Here is a 24,010-nt window from a genome sequence, read left to right as displayed (position 1 = left end):
AGCTGTGTTCTCCTTCCAGGGCCCAGACCTGAGGGATGAGTAGGCTCCTCTTGCACGGTTGGGGGTGTTGGGAGGCAGAGATCTCTGAAGCTTGCTCTTGGGGGAAGAGATTTATTGGAGAATTCAGGAATGCCCAAGCCTCGTGCTCTCAGGCGTAGCACGTGGCTGGGCTTAGGAGGATGGGGGAGGGGAGAGAGAAACGGAGGGTTTAGGAGAGGGGAAGCCCCAGGGAGGGAGGAAGTCCAAGAGAGGGAGGAAGTCCAAGAGGGGGAGGAAGTCCAAGAGGCCGCATGGCCGCTCAGAGCCCCCTTATTAGGGGCTCCCAGGTGGGCTGGGACAAGGCATGGGCCAATGGGGTTACAGACTCTGTTTTAGGGGCAGGTACAGAGGTGCGGGATGAACCACAATCTCTTGCGGGGTGGGATGGAACAGTCCATTTCACTCCAGGATTCATCCAAGGGTAGAAGTGACATCCGGCTAGCTAAAATAACAATCATATCTATCTATCCTCTGCAACACAGACCCTTCCAGAGTAGAGAGGCAGGATCACCTCCCTCAAACTGCTGGCCAAGTTTCTCTTGATTCAGCCCAGGACACATTTGGCTTTCTGGGATGTGAGCACACCTTGCTGGGTCATGTTGAGCTTCATGACCCCCAACAGTTCCAAATTCTTCTCCCCAGGGCTGCTCTCAACCCATTCTCTGCCCAGCCCATGCTTGTGCTTGGGATCACCCTAACCCAGGTGCACTTGGCCTTGTTGAACTTCATGAGGATTGCACAGTTCCATCCCTCAAGCCTGTCCAGGTCCTTCTGGATGCCATCCCTTCCCTCCAGGATGTTGACTGCACCACACAGATCAGTGTGGCAGAATTGCTGAGGTTGCACTCAATCCACTGTCTGTGCTGCCAACAAAAATGTTAAAGTGTGCCCATTGATGTGCGATAGCCCATGCACTACAAAATAAACCATACCAGGGGAAAAAAGACTTGCTCCTTTCTTGAAAGTATAGTATTAAAGCATATTGAACTTAAATAAGTCCATTGAATTTCATTGTGGAAGAATCACTTGGAAAGTTACCTAAACTGACGCTAACAGTGTTCTGGGAAATGAAGCAACAGAACAAACTTCTTATCTTATTTATACTGATATAATTAAGGAAGATTGTAGGCTCTTTGGTCTTTAAGGTGCATGAGGAGGGACAATGGGGGATACAATAATAAAACTAATATACCAAAGAAAATCACTGACACTGCTGTAAAGCTGCTTTATGGGTAGCAGTAAAGCTGCTCAACACATAAAGCATCCATAACACATTTTTCTCAGGAGTTTGTTCACATTATATGCACATGAATGTGGGAATGAGAAGGTTCATTATCTTCTACAGTAAAGTCTTTTTTATGTCTCTCTGGAATATAAAGCAGCTATAGGAAAGAATTTACACCTATATTCAGCTCTCTGCTCATGATGTTTGGAACATAGAGTTGATATGTGTGTGAGTGAGTGGGAACAATGCCTATATATATATATTTCAGTGTCAAATAGGGTTTTCTGCTTTGCAGTGCTCATAGGGAAGCTTGAGCACAGGACTTTGACAAGCTCCCAAATTGTGTTGGTGCCCTTTCTAGGAGCAGGTTTATTCAAGGCAACATGAAATAAAACCTGCTAACCTCGTCCTTCCTGCAGACAAAGAGGGGATGGTGGCCCCCCTTTCTCTGCAAAGAGGAATCTGGGGTGTTGAGCTGGCAGTTGCTCCTGCCATAGGTACATCTGAGGATGCTGCGGGGGAAGGATTCAGATTTTAGGCCAGACAATGTGGATGAGGCAAAATATCTGCTGTGAGCATTTGTGTGCACCATGTAGGGCAGCTGGTGTCACTGCTCCTGGTTTGCTTTCGTGCCTCTTGGGGCTCTATGGAAAATCCCATCTATTATGTAGCAAAAAAAAAAAAAAAATAATACATCAGACTGTGTCTGCAGCTTCTCTACATAGAGCAGCACTGACAGTCATCCTTAACTTCTCCAGCACTGGTAAAGCTGCTATTTCTCTTTTACTAGAACATAAAATGTTAAAAAAAAAAAAAGAAACAACAAAAAACCTTTTTTTGTTGTGCACACTGGTAACTGTGCACATAGCTCCTTTTGAAACATTTGAAATGCCCAATATTTCAGAGCTATCCACTAATTAGGGCTGCCAATTGCAGCCCTAATTTTTCAGATTTTTCAGATCTTCTGAGGGATTGATGCTTTCATTGATCTTTAAGAGGAGTGGACAGTCAGAGCATCGTAATATCTGTGAGACAGGCAGATGAATGTTGATGCACCAGAGGGAAAGTGTGGAAAGACAATGCTTTGTTTGATATTACTAATTGTTTTGTTTTGGCAATTAAGTATTTTTTGAAGCAAGTGCCTGATTTGGTGAAAGATGAAAGGAGGGATTAAGTGTGACCCTCTAAAACTTTTTCTAGCCCTAGCTGCTTATTATGAAATTAGTTCTTGTTTCAAAGTAAAACACACAGACAGACAGACTTGGTGGTATGAAAACTATCAATTATCTGTATATACAGAGAAATCCCTTTCTGTGAGATGTCATCTTCTTATGTGACAGTCTTCTAAATATATTCTTTTGAATGTTTTAATTATTTGATGGTGTTTTGAAAAATGCCAATGGAAAGCAAAATAAATAGATTGTGATGGAAAACAATTGGAAATATTGTTTATTCTTTTATTTCCCCAAAATATCTTCAAAACCAATTATTTTTGCCATTTAAAAATACTGCTGCTGGTTTGCTCAAGAGAATTATAACCCTCTGTCAAGAAATGTTTGAAACCATTATGAAATATTGATTTTAGTGTCTTTTTGTTAGGATAAAAATAAAAATAAAAATGAAACAAAACAAAACAACAACAACAATAACAACAACAACAATAATAATAATAATAATATTAATAATAATGTGTTGTTTTCTTCATTTTCTCCCCCAGCTAAGGAGCAATTACGCTGAAGTTAGGTGGTAGACACGGATTCCAGCAGGAGAATGTTTGTGTTACTGTGATTAGGAGATAAACAGACACTTTATGGAATGACCTGAAGAACACACTGTAGTATTTTGGGCACCTTTAATCCAGACCTTTTCTGCACCAAATATCTCCTTGAAATACAACCTGACATACCTCCAAAGAGTTGGGACTTAATCTTCCACACAAAACAAAAATCAATGAAAAAAATTAGACCTTATAAGCTATTTACTTTAAAGGAAGGATGATGCTTCCAAAATAATTAAATCAGTTTATAAAACACACAAGAAGAAAAGCAAAGATGCCAAAGATTTTGGATGTGTTTTTGGGAACATGAATGGATTTTATAGAGGGTTCATCCAGGCTGCTGTAACTCCTTCCACAAGGCTGATCCTTGCCACAGCCAGCCACCAGCTCCATCTCTGTGGCTTTGTGGATGATCTTCCTCTGTAGCTGCAGCTCTCAATGTAAAAAAGGAGCAGCAGAAAAGGACACACAAAAGGAAGCAAAAAAATAAAAAAAAAGAAAGGAAGAGAACAGGGCTCTTAACGGTACAGCTTGATTTGATGTTTTGCCTGAATCTTCACAAGTGTAAATATTTGACTGCATTTTTGGTGTTTTTTTTTAATTCCCCTTCAGGTAGAGTATTTGTTTACACAGCATAACATTTCCTCCTTCCTCTCTTCTGTTCTTTCACTTCACGAGTGAAAATCTGCAGCTTCTTTGGCAAGGGTTTAAAGATAATAGCAGTAGTGAGTGTGAATGCTGCTTTGTCTTGAAATTGTATAAATCACTGTTCTTTTACTAAAGGCTTCCATGGGAAGGAACATTTGAACTTTGACCCATTCTTTTGCAGCCTAATGCCAGCAAGACCCCACATGGACCTGGAAAGCTTGGTTAACAAAGCCATCAGATTTTTAATGTGAGCATCCTAGTTTCAAATCCTTGCCCAGGTGAGACCTTCCTTACAAAGAGGAGGGCAATTTGGCAGCTAAGGCTGGAAGTCTTGCTTGGCTACTCTCTATTTCATTAATCTTAATGAATGCTGGGAGATATACACCAAGAATATTGCCCTTGTTTACATGAGAAAAATAGCACAGAGTTCTATTCCCAATGGGGAAATAAAAAAAAACTATGCCCCTACTTCTAGGAATCACATTTAATCACATCATCATTTAATCTTTCATCCAGCCACCATTGCCTCCAGCATGTGTTGACTCCTACTACGTGCATGTAGTAGGATTGTTCAGGTTCAAGGGAGTTTGCCTTCTCTTTGGAGGTTTGTGTTGCTTATTTAGCAGGCAGCAACAAACGACTACACATGTGTTCTTTCAGATGTGTAGATATAGAGATATTTGGTTATAAAGCTTATCTGGTTCTATATGATGCTTGATTTTAAATGCCATTAAAAAAAAACAAAAAACCCTATTTTGACCTTAAAAATCCATAAACAAAAGCATGTGTTGTTATTTGGGAGGTCCATACCCCATTCATACCCCATTTCTGGGATCTTGCACAACAGAATAGTCACAAAGAAGATTTAACACTGAAACCTCTCTGACATTAAAAATCTCCCTCTTTTGAATGATTTTACTGAAGTGAAGTATATATCTATAAGATTTAGGAGTAGCTTAATTTAAGAATATTGAAACCTGATGATTGAGTGAAACAGCTTTTCCTAACGAGTACCTTGCTCCCAAGGTACAGAAGATGACTTGCAATTTTTTTTCTTAATGAAAATGGAATAGAAGGAATTAGGTTTCACAGGCCTGTTTCAGAAGTGCTAATGCAAGAAGCAAATCAGTAATGAAAGTACAAATTTTTTTTTTTGTCATGTAAAGGAAAGTTGCTGAACCTGTAATAACTGACAAGGGCCGATTTTCACATTACTAACAATTTTCTCTGTGTGTTTTATTATGAAATTATTGGACACTTACTTAAACGCCTTAATAAAATTATCAGGTTTGAAAGACCAGCATGGGCTAGTGTGGAAGATGTCATGCTGTCATCTGTGCCATTTCCCATTGAAAAGGTTCAATCTTATTTATTTTGACTTATGAGTTAGGAAAGAACATCTTTTCTAGAAAAACGTGCAAGCACCTTGCAATTAGTTGTCCACACCTGTGTCTTCTCCAGGACAGAAGGTCAGCTAGGCTGATGCTTTTTCTGTCTTAAATTGGTCATATTTCTTGACTTATGGGACAAAAAAGAATGATTCAAGACAGTAATATTCTTTTAAATCACACAAGACAGGAAAAACCCGCTCATTTATCTGGAAGCAGATAAAAGACTGCAGTAGAGCAATTGAAATAAGTGGAAATTATTTGGTGATGGACTTTGTGGCACATAAAAATATTTCCTCCATGAGTTCCTAAACTCTAGATGTTCTGAATGCTATTAGGAGCTTTTAAGCTATATTTAGCTTTGTGTCCATGAGGTCATTTATGAAATGCTGTTCTCTGTCTGTGGAGAAGGGAATCCTCAAAAACCAGATTCAATCTCTCCTTGGGTTTTCACACTGAGCTAATCCTCTGGAAATTTCATTCTCCCTTCAGTTCAGCTGTTTTGGTCTTTGGGAATGATTTCATACCATTTGAAGTAATGAATCCAGCTTCTGTGATACTGACATACTCAATACTGCATGATTTTATGTAATTGCTTCCTGGGAAGTAGTATGTAGCTAGACTGAAATATGGACAATGTGGGTTCCCATTAGCTGAAATACCTAAAGAAATTGTTATATTTAGAATTTTGTTCACTTATGCTTAATAGAGCTCCACTTTAAGTTAGGGAAAATTGGTTTCATTTTCTCTTGCTACCATTAATAGCTATTAGAGTTGAAAATAAGACTTTAAACATATCATTAAGGTACACTTAAGTAACTTGCAACTGACAATTAACTCAGCATGGTAATACATTATCATAACATTTTTCTTTGATAGGTTTGTCTCTTAAAAGATATGAGGAAAGACAAAGGACAATTTTTTTAAGGTTTTTGATGGTTTTTTTTCCTATTTTAACATAATCTACATTTTGTTATTTTATCAGTGAAATGTGTTCCATCATATATATTCAGAAATTATTTATTTGGTGCTTTATAGAAAGGTAGAATAATATAATGGTTTGTTGTTGTAGGGGACCTTAAAGATAATCTAGTTAGTTCCCAACCCCCTGCCATGGACAAGGACATCTTCCTCCAAACCAGGTTGCAGAAGGCTGGTTTGATGGTAGGCAGTAGTAACAGACTCTGTTCAGGGGGTGTCTGGGTTTTGTTGCTTTATTTCTGTGGGTACAGTGTTCAAGTGGGATGGATGCAGAAAAGAATTTGCTACACACTTAACGGATCTTAAAGTTTGGGAGATTACTTCAATAATCAAAGAATACAAATACAGGCAGAATTCAGACCCACATTCAAGCATGATTTGCTTTCAGGATTTATTAAAATCCTCTTCAACAGAAAGCATGATGAGTTCTAGGAAAAAAAATCTGATTACCGACATCTCAGCACAACATGCCACTTGTTTTCCCTTTCAAGACAATAGTAAAAATCCAGCACTGCACTTAAACTGGGAGCACTGTTTGTGCTGATTTTAAAGAATGGAGTTAATGGTGAGTGAGTGAGTGTGGAGCTCCTCAGCACAGGGACCAAGGACTGCCACCTCCCAAAGCCGAGCTGGAATGTCACAGTGACAGCAGAGACTTTGGGGACATCCTCCACTCCTTGCAGAGCCAATGGGCATTGACCTTATCCTGTCAAAGTGTGTAAAAGGAGATGTGGGCAGCACTGGCTTTATGAAAACTGGGCACGTTTATCCAGGACATTTCACCGCATTACCACTGTGTCACTTGTAGAAGTGCAGCTCAAATAGCTGCTACGTGGTAAGTTTTTTTGCAGTGAAGGTAGAAATGCAGCAAAGGCAACAGTAGTGTGAGTGAATGTTTTTGTAAATGGTCTAAAAGCAAACCTACGAGTGCCAGCAATGTAAAATCCCATCAGTTCTGTGCCCCAAATCTCCTCTTCTGCTTTCTTGAACATATTGGTTTGAAAATTGCACATCTTAGGGCTCTGCAGCCTGGCAGTCTGAGCAGTTTTTGTTTTGAACACTTTTGCTAAGCTTAACTCTGCAGAACTTAAAAAAATCAGACTAGTTGCATGCATTCTCCTGCAGCTGTTAGTAGCACAGCATCCAAGCATAGCATTTCCTAGCTCACTCTCCTCCTTTTGCTCCTCAATCATTTCTTGAATATTCCTTCATAATAACCTTATCCAAACCATAAATATGAAAGTCAAATAAGCCCAAAGGAGATTTATCATCCTCTGACTCTGCACTCCTTTTATGATTAATAATGACATTGATTCCTTTGGAAATGAAACAAAAATTAATTTAAAGGTTCTGATTGGTTTTAGTATTAGGTAAACTTAACATATTGAATGAGCGTAAAACAATTATCAGTCTTATTAACAAAATTAGCTACAGCAAATTTACCAGAAGGAAACTGTTGCTATTTAGCTCCCTAATTATGTCACTATTCTTTGTGACCAAATGATATAATGAAAATAATTTGATCTACTGGTGCTGCATAGAGAATATTCTAGGAGCAGCTGAATATCATAATCTGTTTTGAACCTATGTTTTCCTACCCTTCTTCTGTTTCAGAAGGTAGAAGTCAAGGGCTTCAAAAAACTTTCAATGAAGTGAAGTTGAACTGTACTAGGCAGAATATGGAATAGGTTCTTTTACTATTATGAAATGGTAGATAACCCTTTCCTTGAGGCCAGAACCCTTTGACTCCTTGAAGTGATCTATGGTGTATGAATTTCAGACTCTAGAAAAGCATAGGATGTCTTTTATCCTGCCTGCAACTAAGGCCAAGGATTGGATTTTCCATGCTGTGCTGATGTCTGCCTATTTCCTTGTGCTGTGCCTCAATCCAAGCACACAAACTTGGCAAGCTTTTCTTTCCAGCCCTGAGAGCTGATAAATCAGAGAGCAGTTGGATGCCCTCTAGACACAGGCATTTCAGCCCAGGGGGACAGTCACCTGGCCAACCTTGAAGGCCACCCAAGCATTGGTTATACACAGAACTTGGGGTGCCAGCTCTCATCTATTCTGTGTGAGTATCCTGTGCTCATGGGTTAGAAGTGCAGTGGGGTAGAAGAAATGAGAGCTGACGAAGCTGATGAGAGAAGTCAGACGTGATCTCAGAAAACTTCTTGCAAAATGTCTCTACTGGCACTCTTGTACTTCCACCTCAGCAAGCATTTAGATGGTGGGGTCTCCAAGCATTTCTGTCCTACCAGATCTGTCTGCCCTCCCTGGCTTCATCCTGACTGGTCAGGATAGCTAGCACCCTCACTGTGTGTGTGTTCTCATTCTTCCCCTTGCCATCTGCCATCCCTGAATTGCCATCAGTGGACAACTTGGGTCCAGGCACATTTCCTACCCCATACAGCTGTCCCCTCTCTCCTTCCCAGTGTAGCTTTATGAACTAGAAAAAGGAGGTTAAGACACTGTGGTACAGTACGAAACCTGCAGCATGAGAGTGATCTGCATATTGTAAAACTGCCTTAGATTGTAACAATGAACTTCAATGAACAATGAATATGATCAACTCCAATATTAAACTATACAGAATTGAACAGGAAAGCTGCTGTGGAATTGAAACCCCTCAAGTACATCCCCTGGCTGCTTGCTTAATGCTTATAAAAATGCTCTGATCTACAGAACTTATTTTCTTGCCTACACTCTGACTTTACATGTTTATGGTTTGTGTCCTCTGGGAAACATTTTTATTTTTGTTTCATTATTTAAAGCAAGCCTAATATTAATGACAGGGCTGTTGTGCATTAAGGCACTGTGCTACCAATACGCATCAGCTCATAACTTTTGGTGAGGCTTTCTGCATAATTTATGTCCAAAAGAGAGTATGCTGACACAAAATCAAGGATTTAACCATGTTTACTGCTGCTTGTGATAATTAGATCATTTCATACTGAAACTACTAAGCAAGTGAAGTAAGGTGGGCCTATGATTAATTGTTAAATTTACAGTCTTCCCTTAAATAATCAAACGTGAAGAACTTGAGATATGTTTTGTAGTCTGTTCTTTATATAGCATAATCAGAAAATCCAGATGCTGTACACAAGATACTTGGGTGCCATCAGATGGACCAGTGCAAGAACTGGCAAGCAAAGATCATGCCCTCATAGGATTTGCCCACTCATCCCCTAATTTCTCAGTTTTATAAAATTTTCTATGGTTTTTCTTGAAAGAGTTGTGTTAGGCCACAGAAGAAGTTCCAAACATCACAATTTTTTGATAGTTTCAACACTTCTAAACATTGACTAGAACAGAAAGGTCTTTAAATGAGAAATCCAATCCACACGTGCTTCTATTAACCTCTGGTTTGGCATATTTTAAATCACTGCATGCATTTCTATATTTTTTTCTGGTCAGCCATGCTCTGGCATCTAGTTAAAAGCATGTAACAAGTCATATGGCTCAACTTCTCTAAGAAATAAATATACAGGGGGTGTGGTGTCAATGTGAGAAAGAGCTAGAAGACTGAACAGGCACCTAGGTCAAAGGCAGTAGGGAAAGATGACTTGACGGGTAAAAAAACAACAAACCACGTTCCATAAGATCTGTTGTTTTAAGTGGGAAGCAGAAGCATTTTTTCCTTATTGATGGATTACGGTAAAATTATAAGAAACATAAAATCATACTCATGCAGTCCTTAAAGAGGCTTTAGATCCAGGAGAGCTGAAATTCACACCTTCTTGCCCAGCTAAACTGTAGAAACACTTAGTCCTTTTTTTGAAAGGCATTTTCCATAAGTCACTCACTCCTGTCACTCCTTCTCAAAGTTATTGAGCATTACAAATCACAGGTAAGAGGTTCCTATACAATCAAAGCATTAATTTTGGTTGCTCAATGTGACATTCCAAAGGGCTCTTTTGATTTCCTGATGTGACTTGTTTCTTTCCCAAACTGGATAATACCTGCTCTTCTTTCTACACCTTTTACAGCAGCTCTCCTTGTTTCCCTTTAGCTATCCTGAAGCGACACGTGAGGGTGGTGGGCTCTTGCTGAAGTTCCTCTGTTAGATGGGAATGTTTGTTGGGCTGTCCCTGAGATGACAAGAGGTGTAACCTTTCCCTAGACATCTTCCTGCTTAGTGTAGGGCGCTTTTTCTGAAAGATGGGCGTTCAATGACAGGTACATACTGCACAGTTCAGAAATGGCAGCCAAAATTAAGCCATCTGTAGAATATAGTAGTGAACATCCATCTCTCACTCTCATCAGAGCATGGGGGTTTAAGAGAAGCCATTACTTGGGGTTTGTGGGGTCTTAATACGTTTTCCTATTTGCACCCTTTGTTAGGGAAACAGAAACAGTTATTCCCCAAATCCAGATTCAGAAGGAATAGATCTTTATTCAGTGGGTCAGAGCCTACCATGCTTCAATCTTAACACACAAATTCCTTTATACAAATCCAGTTTTCCAGTCCCTGATGCAACATGATTAAGAATAACAGAGTTCCTGCATATGTTACTCCTGCACTTTGTTTTCTCAGTTGTATCTGGGAGTGAAATGCATTCAAATGCCAAAAATACGTAGCATTTCTGAAGCTGATTGTTATTAATATTGTTCTGTTTGGGTTTTTATAGCTGTAAACCTTTTTGAAGTGCCTAGCAAAAAGTAAGAGGAGCAGCTTTGGAGGGGGGAGACAACTTTGAAATCCACAGAGCTGGAGCTTTAATCTCCAGTTGTGACTGACATCAAACAAAAGTGCAAAAACTCCCTTTGTTCTTGAGCACAAAGGGTGTGTTTGTTGTTTGTTCAGGGTAAGTGAAAGGCCCCATGAAGTCCCACTGAAGATGTTTAATGAATCTGGCAGCCTCCACGCTGTCTCTCCTACAGAGTAATCCTAGAGACAGACCCATCACACATAATTTAACAGAGTGGGACATGACAATTTCTGCTCAGGAAACACTTTGGAGAGGGAATACTTTTATTACTCAACAGCACGGACCCCTCAGGGTTGGTGCTGTGGGGCAGAGCTCTTGGTGGTGGTGGCCATACTTTGATCTCTAAATTGAGGAGTATTGCTCAGGTATTGCTTATTAAGCTTCTTTGAAATCACAGTTAAAATTAATTGTACTCTCTTTAGTACAGGAGGCAGGGATTTTGGCAGCCTCACCTTCTAACAGAAGACAAAGTCAAGAATATCTAAGAAAGGAAGAGGCTTGCTACCAAAATCAGGTCAAGCAGGGACGTGGATATTAGGGAAGGAAGAGAAAAATGGTATTAAAATTGAAACAATAATGGAAAAGACTACCAAAAAAAATCAAGTGAGTGAACATTCTTTGACATCAGATCCATTAATGTTTACCACATATATGTCACCTTTTATCAGTTTGTCCTACTTGATCATTCCTTGGATGAGTAGAACAGGAATAACCATGGTGTGTCTCTTTAACCACCCCCTGTCTTTGCTATGATCTAATGTTTAGGGCCTGGGTATTGTGGAATCTGGGCTGTTTACTGCCAGGTCGCATGTCCTGCTGCCAGGCTGAGGATGCTCTGTGTGTCTGGGAGCACATGGTGCAGCTGGTGTGTGCTTTCATGGTCTGGGTTTTTTTTTATTGCCCATGGTTAAATCCTCCTTAGATTTGAGTGTTCAGGTGGGTGTTTTTATCCTCTCCCAGTTAAATTAGTTTTCAGCCCTGCCTCATTTTTCATGGGGGAAATCCATTTTTACATTTCTGTGTCACCATTTCTTCTATAAAATGGGCATAATCTTGTATGCGTACTTTAGGATAAACTATGGAGTGGAGTGTGAGAACTCATGGCAGCACCTGTGAAAGAGACACTGTTGTCTTGGAGAACACCATGGTTAGGGTTCTTTTTTTCCCCACCTTCCTCATGACATCAACCAAATTTTACTTTTTATCCCCACTGCTGGATGTAAATGCAAAATGTATTTGTAATGCAGATGTCAGCCACTCCTGGGACTGCTGAGGGTCTAAGCACTATCTACTCTTGCATTTGATCCCCCTGCCAAATACCAACCAGAGCCCCAGAAAACCATCAAACATAAGGTCTGATGACTGGGATTTAGACTTGGTACCAAAACAACCTTGACACCCTGGAACACAATACACAGCCCCTTTCTAGGAGCTTGAAATATTCCTTGTTCTCTCTTAAATTGCCAGAATATTGTAGAATCTATCTAAAATAGCAGTCCCTGTTTCCCTCCCTTCTTCGCCCACCCGTTATCAAATCAGACGTCCAAAATCAAGTGCCTGTGTGCTCTGCTGACAAGCACAAGGGGATTAGGGAGTGACGGGTTTAACAAAACTGGCTCAAGGTTTTGTAAAATGCATCTTGGAGCCTGAGCTCTGAACGAGCCATAAAATTCCTCCCATGAGGTACAAGTGAGGTTTCTACAAGACTGGATCAGAACTTAATAATGTTTTTTCCTAGGTTGTTTTTTTCCTTGCTTTCTAAAAGGTGCCTGAAAACCATCTGACTTTTTAAGATGCTGTAAGACTAACAATGGCTTAATGTAACCATTGTGTAAAAAAACCGCAAATATCTTTTACCACCATCAAAAAGAACTGATTTCTGGGCTGTATGCAAACCATTTGGGGCAATTAGCATGTAATTTAATTTGCATTAATCAGCAGAAGGTCAGCAAGAAATTAACTTCGGGTGTAGATTTTACATATAACAACATTTGAGAAGAAGGGAGGAACTGTTTTTACAGGGTGTTAATTTGGAGCTAAGTGCATTCAGCAAGTTTGTCTGGGCTTGGCCTTGCAGGAGAAAGATGAATGATGTGGATTTGAGAGCACAAAATGATGTGGCAATTTACCAAGCATTTAATGTTGCAATATATAAACACTTTAACAGACTTCTTGGCACTTGTAATGATCAGAGCACAGGTTTTGCTGAGGCACTGAGCGCTCTGCTAGCACCGAAGGGCTGAATGTGGACAGGGTCCCACAGGGCTGCGTGCACCAGCCATGGGTTGTGCCAAATGATTCAAGAACACTGCCAGATATCCCAAAAGCACAGATCTCTCTGCAGCTCTGCAGCATTTCCTTACTGGAAGGAATTTGGGCAAATTACTCATTTTCTTGTGTGCTCTTTAGGCCTCCAGCCATTCTTTCTGCAGCCATTTCATTTCACAAAGTCTCCTGGGGCTCCATGAGCCTGTCATGTGAGCAACATGGTATGTGTTGAGAGAAACCCACTGCTGATGACACAGAAATTGTTTGGGTTTTTTTTTTTTTTAATGTTATCTGATTATGGGAAATGAGGTGATAAGAAGTCTGGTGGTGATTGGCTATGGTGAGGTGGTACATGAAATGTATACGGCTGATCTTACACCTTTTTCTTTGAATGAAAAGCATTTATCAGTAGTGTGGTGTGGAAGGTGTCTGAGAGTGAGTCTCTTGTATTTCCTATTTTTTCACAGAGGGTAAAATCTCAAGGGTCTTTGGAGCTGCCATGTGTCCATCTGTAGTTCACACATATCTTTGTTGCAGCAGTGTTAGAAAGAGCCACGGGCATCCCTCACAGATTATTTTAAGACAGAATGCCATGGCCATGCCTGCAACCATTGCCTAGATATTATTCCAGAACCAGAGATTTTAGACAAAGTAGACCTAGAGGCCGCACATCCAGTTATTTATGCTCATCTGAGATGCTGAGGTTGACCCCAGTTCACCTATGCTTCTTGCCTCTTCAGAGGGAGATCCCTGGTGGGTTGAAGTGGAATTGAATTGGAAGTCAAAGGGGATTGATTATGCTTTTGGGCTTCTTTGTTAAGTTCCCAAACTTAAATGGCATTAATCAGACCAAAGCATGTCTGAAGGAACTGGTTACACAAAGACTTTTGGCATGCAAAGTACACCACTTTGGGATTCAGAATTAGGGTCCAGTTTGATAACAAACTGGGATCATACATGTATGAGAGAGCTTAGTTTTTCTTGAATTTTTTCACTGTGTGGCTCAGGATACATTTACATTATCCACTGAAATATTCAAGCTACTGTGCACAGCCTACCTGCCATGGCAAAAAGCTATTTGTGAGTGGACTTAGTACCCAAATTCTTGTTTTGCTTCCATTTCTTCAGCAAGGTTTTGGTACCTAGACACTCCATCTCAGCAAGATATTCTTAAACAACATTCCCCAGTTAGCTCAGTATTAAAAAAGTATGTTTAATTCTTTTTAGTTGCATGACAGACTAATAAAAGCAAATTTAGAATCACAGAATTATATAGGTTGGAAAAGATCATCAAATCTAAGCATTAACCCAGCACTGTCAAGCCCACCACTAAACTATGTCTCCAAATCCCACATCTCTATGTCTTTTAAATCCCTCCAGGGATGGTGACTACCAATTCCCTGGAGAGCCTGATCTAATGCTTGATAACCCTTTCTGTGAATGAGTTTTTCCTAATATCCAACCTAAACCTCCCCTGGTACAACTTGAGGCTGTTTTCTCTTGTCCTGCACCTTGTTACTTGGGAGAAGAGCCTGTCTTCACCTGGCTACACCCTCCTCTCAGGGAGTGGTGGAAAGTCGCCCCTGAACCTCTTTTTCTCTACAGTAAATACCACCAGCTCCCTCAGCTGCTCCTCATCAGATTTGTGCTCAGACCCTTCCCCAGCTCTGTTCCCTTCTCTGGACACGCTCCAGCCCCTCCATGACTTTATTGTAGTGAGGGGCCCAAAACTGATCACAGGATCCAGGGTGTGGCCTCACCAGTGCTGAGCACAAGGGGACAATCATTTCCCTGGTCCTGCTGGCCACACTATTGCTGATATTGATGCTCCTGGCCTTTTTGGCCACCTGAGCACATTCCAGCTCATGTTCAGCCACTGTCGACCAGCAAACCCAGGTCCTTTTCCACTGGGCAGCTTTCCAGTCACTCTTTCCCAAGTCTGTGGAACTGTGTGGGGTTGTTGCGACCCAAAGACAAGACCCTGCACTTTGCCTTGTCAAATTTTATCCATTTGGCCTTGGGTCACCAATCCTTGTCCAGACTCTGCCTTTCTACCCTCCAGCAGTTCAACACTCCCATCCAACCCAGGATAGTCTGCAAACTTTCTGAGGGTGCATTTGACCCCCTCATAAAGATCTTTGATAAAGATACTTTTTTAAAAAAATAAAGATACCTTCTTGTTAGAGAATTTGTGCTCTGACATTTTAAGGAAATCCTTAGCCTTAGAATCTCAGTCTGTGCAGAACTTTTATAAAGGTTTTGAAATGCATCCATCTTCTGGGTGTTTTCAAGGGGTCTGATTTATTTCTTCCTTCCCACAAACCAGGATCTTACAGGCCCTGCAAAACTCTGAGTTTGGGCACTTAGAATCACGAAAAATCACTAGTCATTTTTTAACATCTAGCATGAAACTGTCAAGTGTCAGATAACATGAGAAAGTCAAAGAAAAATGTGTTGTAAATCTAACTGAAGATTTATATCCTAGCTCTTTCATTTTAATCAATGCTAATAGATTTTTAAAGACAAAAAAGGAAGAAAGGAAGAGTATCCTTTGAACAAAAAAAAAAGTTAGGTAGAGGGTTTAAGGTATTAAAAAAGTGTGGTGATTTTATTTTTCAATAATGAAATTAAACTGATTAGTGAGGTTAACAGCTGAGGAAACAAGTGTCTGTGCTAATTCATTTTCCAAATAGTAAAAATTATTTTGTAGCTATTAGTTTTATTTTATGACAACTCTATAGAGTGATATATTTCTTTCCCTTCACAGCATTTTTAAGTAGAAAATCTGACTTTTATCAGATAATGAATCAGGCATTCTCAACCAGTATTTATACCCAAAGATCAATTAATCTGATTTGAATTATTCAACTTGCAGTTTATTTCCCTTCCACATAGGACAATGCCATATTACCTACCTCTTCAGGAAACTTGGTGGATGATGAGTTTTCCCCATAAGCCTTTATTTCATGTTGGATAGTGCAGGACAGTGTAAGGTCCAATTCTCACTTCCCAAAATTGCCCTAAACCAGGACACCAGTCATTGCCAAATGTTCTCTTGGTAGATGCCTCCACTTATCTAGATGCCAGACCCCAGAAATTAGACTCCTTTCTCTTTTTTACTTGCTTGTGAGTTTCTGTTCATCATCACTCTCTCTGGTGAGAGCTTGTTTTTAAATATCCACTTTCATCTTTACTTGTTGGATGCATTTCATGGATGTGTGAAATGAACCTTCTGTGCAGAGTACCATAAGACCATTTTAAAATAGGTTCAATAAAAATGTTAAATGTGGTTCTATTTCTAATTTTAGCTTAAGAGAATGAGTAGCCATTAAATTCTCATCTGTAATTATTAACATTTTTCATGTGCATTGATATGTGTTAATACAAACAGCTCATACATTTGTATATATTGTGCAAGTTCACTTTCTTTAGATTGTGCTCCCAAGAACTCAAGGTCCTTGATATCCCACATCATTAGAGTCATGATCTTGGCATTACTACAAGTGCAAAATAAAGATATTCCTGTTTAGACAGAGCAGGTTCTGTTTATGCTTTAAATAGATTTTAAATTAAAGCAGAAAATGAATGGTTCTGTAACCAGCTGTGTTTGTTCTCTCTTTGCCTTTTCTCTCTCTTTTTCTCAGATCTGGTGCTCTATTGCCTCTTCTGTTACTCTTCACTCTTTTGATCAGCTTTCTCCTCCTTCCCTTTAGTTGCAGGCCAGATGTTCTTACAACATGTAGATCTTTCCAAATACTTTATTTCCTTTGTAGAGTAGCCACGTCTGAAACCACAGCCTGGCCAGTTGTAAGTTGTTTCAAGTGATGTATTGTCTTTAAAAAACACACTGAAGTGCATTTCTCTGTCAGAATTTCTGAACTGCACAAAATGAGAGATTTCCCCCCTTCCCTGTCAAGGGTGGGGGAAGTGATGGAGCGCTTTTTTTGGTAGACAGGAGAGGTTTGTTCCTTCTGTCTCCCAGATGCTGAGATGCAGAGTCAGCGCTGCTGAATGCTCGGGGGAGGCAGCACACACCTTTCCTATTGCAGACAAGCAGTGGGTACCAGTCCTGCTATATGCTCTAAATGCAAAACTTTTTATTGCTCTGCTGTTCAAGCATTAATCTTTAGCATTTATGCAACATTTTGTATTCCTGTGTTTTCTGTCTGTGCTATTTAATTTTCATTATGCTCTTTGGATACTCCCAAGTGAAAACCATTAGAAAAGACCTTTTGCAGCATGCAGGCCAACAGTAATTGCCATCCTTATGACTCAGACAGAAAATCTAGGCATATAATCTAAAATATCTACCAAAGCAGACAAAAGGAGATGGGGTAAATTTTAGACTGGTTTTGTTGCCAAAAAACAAAGTGATTTGTTGTATCTCTATTGCAAGAGTTTGAAACTAATATTCCTTTCCCTGAGCACAAAGATACTGTGAGTATGTTTAAAACACACAAGGTATACAGAGGTGGTACCTGTCCTGAAGACCTGTCCACCTCTGCATGAATGGCTCAAAGCTGATCAATATGGTTTCACCATGAAATTGTATTTAGATACTTAGAGGTGAGGATCTGAGTCTCTGTGACTTGTGTTTTCTTAGCCTGGATCAGCAAAGAAACATCTCCACCTCTATGCATGTGTATAATACAAATAGCAAATGTCACAGTGTTTCTGATCTCCTGATGGAAACAGTAGCCTAGATATCTGTTCGCTGGAGCTGAGGACAACAATTGATCCCCCATCTGCAACTATGTTAAAGGCTGGATAATCAAAAGCCAAAATCAACAGAGGAAGCAGAGACAAAAGTGTGATGATTTGTTCTAGGTAAAAATGAACAAAACTTTCAATTAGAGCAGAGGTAAAGTGTGATGAGATACAGCCTTTTGAGTTACAGAAAATTCTTTGCTATTCACATTCACCAATTAAGCGATCCAGAGTAAAATGATTCTAACAATAATACCTGGGCCTGCATTCCACTATTTCCAATTACACAAAAGCTGCAGGCAATGAGTTGCTCATTATTCTAGATTTTAGGAGAAGATACTGAAATGAACTGTCTGCTTTCTGAAAGCATTCTGGAAAGATTCCACTACTGAAGCTGAGGCCAATTTCCTTTCTACTTCAAACTTTGCATAAGTGTAACATATTGTAGGTCATAGAATCACAGAATGGTTTGGGTTGGAAAGGACCTTAAAGATCATCATGTTCCACTACTCTGCCATGTACAAGGGCACCTTCCACTAGGCCAGATTCGTAAGAGCCACATCCAACCTGGCCTTGAACAATTCAAGGGTGGGGCAGACACAACTTCTCTGGGGAACCTGTTCCCGTGCCTCACCACTCTCACAGTAAAACATATCATCCTAATAGCTAATCTAAACCTGCCCTCTTTCAGTGTAAAGACATTCCCTCTTGCCTCATCACAACATGCTCTGCTCGAAGTCCCTCTCCAGATTTCTTGTGGGCCCCTTTAGGCACTGGAAAGTGCTGTAAGATCTTCCTGGAGCCTTCTCTTCTCCACAAGGAAATCACTCCAGATGTCTCAGCCTGACTTCACAGGAGAGGTGCTCCAGCCCTATGAGCATCTTCATTCCCCTCCTCAGGACCATTCTGTTTCAGACCTGGCAGCCTTGCCCAGGTAAACCTTGATTGCTGCAGATACCCTGCAGGCAGGTTGCAGCTACCTGGAAGTGCCAGGCAGGCTCAGGGTGTCTGAGCTGCCCTTGCACAGCAGCCATGGGATGCCCAAGGCTGGGCAGTGCTGTGGAACACAGGGATGGACACATGCTGGTGATACTGAAACAGGAACATGGGAATCCTCACCTTTGCTTTAGGCACTTCAGTGGGATTCGTCTTGCCTGATATATGCATTTAAAATTTAGGGATCTAATCCCTTTGTAGTCAATGGAGAGATGTAGTAATGCTCTTTAGTATAACTAATCTCCCCTCAGTGACAATAGAAAAACCCTAGATGACTAGCTTAGACTAATTGCTCAGCTTCAAAGGTGGGATTTAACCACCTGAAAGAGTAAAATGCTATCAGATTAAAGTGTAGCTTTTCACACCTATACCAAACAAATGTGATTTGAGCCTAAATAACTGCACAGAACAGCAGATAACTGACTTAGACTGCAAGTGCCTCTTGTGAGAAGAAGAGGTATTTTAAATGTTTGTGCAAGCCACAATAAAGCACTGATTTATACATCTTGCAGTGTTCTGTATTGTGGTCACACTGCTCTGGAGTTTATTGGATTTTTTCATTTTAAAGATGGAGATGTGAGCAAGAGGTTAATTGGTTTGCATGAGATCTGACACGGGGACACTTGGTAAAATGGGGACATGAATCAAAGCTTTCTATTCCTCACATGATTGCACTCATGATTTTTGGTCCATTGTCCTGGACATTTGTCCACCATTTCTTCATCATGAAATTGAGTCCATCTCTTGACTGGTAGAAAGACTTTTATAGTGTAGGAAAACAGCACTATATTTTGGGCTTCTGAATACTTTTAAAATACTGTAAACAAATGGAATGGTCAAGAAATGAAACTAGAAGTAGAGAGCAGAAGGAAGACTTCTAATTGGTATAAACAAGTCATCTTTACTGGTTTGCCTCTGATTATTTTGTTTATGTAAATAAATTTTTGTTATTCCTGTTGCTTTTCAAGGATTTGCAGCATCACATAATTAGTTTAGCAATGGCCATACGTGGAAGGCTTGGGTTTCCATTAAACACAGGGCAACAAAATTATTAAATTTCCACTCTATGTAATTTGTGTAGAGCATTCTGCAATATATGCATATCAGTCATGAATCTACAATCGTCATATTAAATGTTGAATTTAAGCCCACAGCTGGACTTTCATCCTGAAAGAAGCCAGATAGCCCTGTGCATCTGGTTTAATCTTCCCTTCAGCCATATTATTTTAAAGGCACTCCTGTTTAGTGTATCTTACAAGTGAAAAATAATACTGATATTCCCTCTTATCCTCAGCAGCTGTGATCCCTCTGCAGATGTTGTTCTGTCAGACGCTTCATTACGTGTGATAGAAAGCGTAGGTTCTTTTCGTCTGTGTCACTGTTTTGTAGATTTTATTTTCTTTCTTTTATTTTATTTTTTATTTATTCCTTTGGCTGGAGATGAGTCCTTCCATAACACTTCACTTTATCTCCTGTTGCTGCTGCTTCTCCTTCTTTCTAAGTGCAGAAATGATCAAGAACTTGCAACTGCATGGAGCCGCCCAACAGAAGCCCATTGATTCCCCACCAAAGGGCTCTGTGTGAGCCGTTCTGCTCCAGCCTGAAAAGAAAGCTTTGTTCCCTCAGCTGGTAGTGTCTTAAGATGCTGATCCTTGCCATATTTTTTGAAAAATGCAGCAGTTCATCAGACTGTTTGACACTTCCCGTTCAGCTGTGTACCCTGGTATTTGCTGCTGCTCCTACATCAGCCCCAGCACCATGGGGAGCTGTGCTGGGCACAAGTAATTTGGAGGTGAACAGTAAAGGAGCTGAAGTCTGGAGTGCTGGTGGCCATGCCTGAAATGGTAGTAATGGATTTAGTATTTGGGGCAGGAGGTATGGGATTTGTCATGTTGGTTGAGTATTTTCCTGGCCGCCTTCCATGACTGTTCAGATATTTTTAGCATGAAGTACAAGCTATGTTGTCTCAGTTGACCTTGGAGCATGACATTTTAACATGGAATTGGTTTGACTTGTTAATCATTAAAATGATTTATTATTTTTTATTGCAAGAGCAACTAGAATCCCAGTCATGTTTTGCAGATGAAAAGGGAAGCAAATTGAAACATGTCTTCCCTGAACTTGCAGTCCTTCATGATATCCATGTTTCCTAAGGTGCTTCTTTCGCTCTACACCATTAAAAGTAGATTATGACCAGGTTTGTTTTTTAATTTGTCTTTTAGTCATTTGACAAATATAATATTGGAGTGACTGAAACTAATCCCAAGGTTTCACAGTGCTCAATGAGAAGTGTAGAACAAAAGGATTGTTTCTGTTGCAAACAATTTATGACCTTAATAGAAGTTTACAGCTGCCATCAGAAAAGCAAGATCTTGCTACTATAGTGTATTTATCCTGGTGATTGCTCTCTTGTCGCCTTCATTCCCAGACTCAAGTTTAAAGATCAAGCCCCTAAATACCAACTTCTGTTAAGGAATTAGCAGCAGTAGCATTGCATCAGGATTTTGTTGCAGTATATTTTAAAGCCATACTATACAATGTAGGAAAAGAGCTTAGAACCAGCCACAGACATAGCCAAAAGTCCATGGAAGTTGAATTCAAATCTTGAAGTGTAGATCAATTTTTAGCCTGACTGGACTTTTTGACAAGTTGTCAATTTTGGACAATTTGTGTTTATTGAGTTTTGCACCTCCTTAAGTTAACATGACCTGAGAGGAAATTACAGTAGTTTTTAAGATGCATTTTACTCCCACAGTGGTGCAGAAAAGCTTTTGACTGAAAATAGCATTAAGGACTTGTTGACTTTTTCAGTCTACTAAATAAGCACCTGCTCAAGTATCTGATGTACATTAAAAAAATAATAAACAACAACAACAACAACAACAACAACAAAAACCCACGAAAAAAACCAAAAGCCAACCATCCTCCTGCATGGTTTAAAGATTTACCCAGCAAAAGCTGAAACCAAGGCATGAAAATAAACCTCTCTTTGACTACCTTGGCAACTGGGAAGACCACAACCTGCTCCTACAAATCACATGGCAGATTTCCCAAATAGGGCCAAAGAGGCTGTTTCCCTGAAATCTGTGTCACACTATAGTTCCTTTCATACATAGGAAGTGAGTAAATCATTGAATAATGCAGCATCCTTCCCCATCTGTGAGAACTGTGCCAAAGCCAAGCGTGAGGGTCTGGGTTAAAGCAAACTCAGTTACTTGGTAACTGAGTTGTGTTTTGGAGGGGTCAAATTTGGAGGGATTTTGGACTTGTGTTTTTTGGGGGTTAAAATTGACAAGAAAAACTGAAAACTTGAGGACGATCCCCAGGTGCCTGCATTAATACTCCCCAGTCCTCTGATGTGAGCTGGCAGGTCCCATAAAGCCACTCAGCCTTGAACAGGGAAGGGAAGGAGGGAGAGAGCAAAAGCTCCAGCTGTGACTCCAGAGCCCCAGAAAGAGCCTCTAACCCAATTCCCTTAAAGTGCACAAGCCTCAGAGCCACAGCATCTCTTTGCCACTGTATTCACTGAGTTTGCAGGGCAAACAAAAGATCCATACCAAGCATGCATCCTTCCAGAGGGGGAAAGATTTTCCTCATTTGCCCATAGATTCCCCCGTTTTCTTTCAGTTTTATACATAGAGATATGTACATGTACATATATATATACATTATTATTTCTGTTTTAACGGCAGGAGGTGGGGGGGAATGTTGCTAATTTGTTGGTTTTTTTTTTTTTTTGGCTGGTAATTAGGAGAGCTAACACCAGCTAGGCTAGAGTGAACGCAAACAAGACCCCTATAGGCAGCACAGTGCATTAATGTAAAATATGCCCAGACAACATAACTTGTCAGAGAGGATTATTTCTGCTTAGTGAATCTGCAGGGGCCCCTTTGCTCCACCACTCAGCGTCTGACTAGAGAGAGAAAGAGAGAAAGAGTAGCCATTAGTGAGTAGCTACTGTGGCATTGATGTTTGAGCGCACTTCTGAACTGGCTTTTGTTGAGAATATCGGTGCAGAAAGCATGCGCTGTCCCAAATCCGCTGTTACTATGAGAAATGAGGAGCTGCTTTTAAGGTATGTTGTCTCCTTTGTTTTAACGCGTGCTTTCGAGTTGCCTGGGCCCGCTGCAACTATAACCGTGCTGTGTATTAAGTAGTTTCCCTATTTAAAGGAAAAGACAGGCATTGCTGGGTGCAAGTAGCATTTTCCACTAGTTCGGGTTGCACATTTCATGTATAATGATAAATGTACGGAGAGGGCAAGGAGGGGAAAAAATAAATATATTTATCATTTCTTTTTATTTTTTTTTCCCCTTCCTAAAAGAGAGACGGTATTTCTTTTATCACCTCCTTTGCAATATTTCTGCCTGCTTCATTATTATGCACTGGGCATGGAATAAGCATGGAAAAAGCTCAGGGAGACTCCATATTAGAGCTAGTGCCCTAAATACCACTTTAATTTTCACTTAGCCTATGTAAATAGTTACTAATGCTTTATCTAGTCTCTACTGCTCAAAGATGTTTTAAAAATACCTAAATACTCCTATAATGTGGGATTTCACATCTATTCTCTAATAATGCTCCCAGGTTTAGCGGGAGGCCAGCATCGACTACTCTTTTCAGAGACACACAACACGCAGACACGCACACACGCACACTCACACACAGAATTATGCTGGAATTGGCACCCCGCTTTGAAAAATGTAGTCTTTTGTTTATTTTCTAGCAGACATCGTAGCATTGAATACATCTTTTGGTCTGACAATGGGACAGCTGAACAATGGTGTTGTCAAACTAGCTTAATGTATGTCTGGCGATAGGGTGGCTTGGGTTGTTTTGGGGGTTTTTTCCTTTCCTTTTCTCAGCCCCTTTTTAATTTCCTTTAATCTTTTTGTGTATACAGTAGAATATAAAGTGCGTTGCCTGTTTTGTGGTCGTTGTTTCAGTTGATATCTGCTGCTAATAGTGCAGGGAGGGGGAGGTTTGTATCTTACAATTATGGCTATTGCATTAAGTTGCAGATTTATTACTAACCTCTCCTTTAACTGTGGTGAGAAAACTTATTGATTCTGAAAGCTTACAATACTGCTGTCAATCTGGGAAATACATACTTGCCAAATGTGCCCTTTCTTGATTTTATGCCCGATCGTATCAACTTTAACTGCTGTTTTGAAGATACTGTTTCTAATTTTGTTTAGGTAATGAAAAAGCAATAAAAATGATAAATTAGATCTCAGAGTGGGAGCCCATGCAACTTTCCATTTTTATAACG

The 24,010-nt window shown here is 40.1% G+C and overlaps 1 protein-coding gene across 18 annotated transcripts in view; it reads left to right on the top strand.

The window, feature by feature from the left end:
• Window positions 1–24,010, top strand: part of CELF2 (CUGBP Elav-like family member 2) — a 547,425-nt gene that overhangs the window by 267,466 nt on the left and 255,949 nt on the right. For 6 of the 18 annotated variants that reach the window (XM_085568354.1, XM_021530954.4, XM_021530950.4 and 3 more), the window contains exon 1: window positions 524–22,813. The exons of the other annotated variants lie outside the window; for them this stretch is intronic. In XM_085568354.1, the coding sequence (XP_085424480.1) occupies window positions 22,707–22,813 (107 nt within the window). In that variant the 5' untranslated portion in view covers window positions 524–22,706. Of the gene's footprint in view, window positions 1–523; window positions 22,814–24,010 lie in introns of those variants that run through there. 18 annotated transcript variants of the gene reach the window in all.

The sequence above is a fragment of the Lonchura striata genome, chromosome 1A, assembly GCF_050655825.1.
Source record: "Lonchura striata isolate lonStrDom1 chromosome 1A, ASM5065582v1, whole genome shotgun sequence".
In the NCBI taxonomy this organism is placed as follows: Eukaryota; Metazoa; Chordata; class Aves; order Passeriformes; family Estrildidae; genus Lonchura; species Lonchura striata.
The sequence above is the reverse complement of the archived record's forward strand: the minus strand, read 5'-3'. Positions and strand labels throughout refer to the sequence as shown.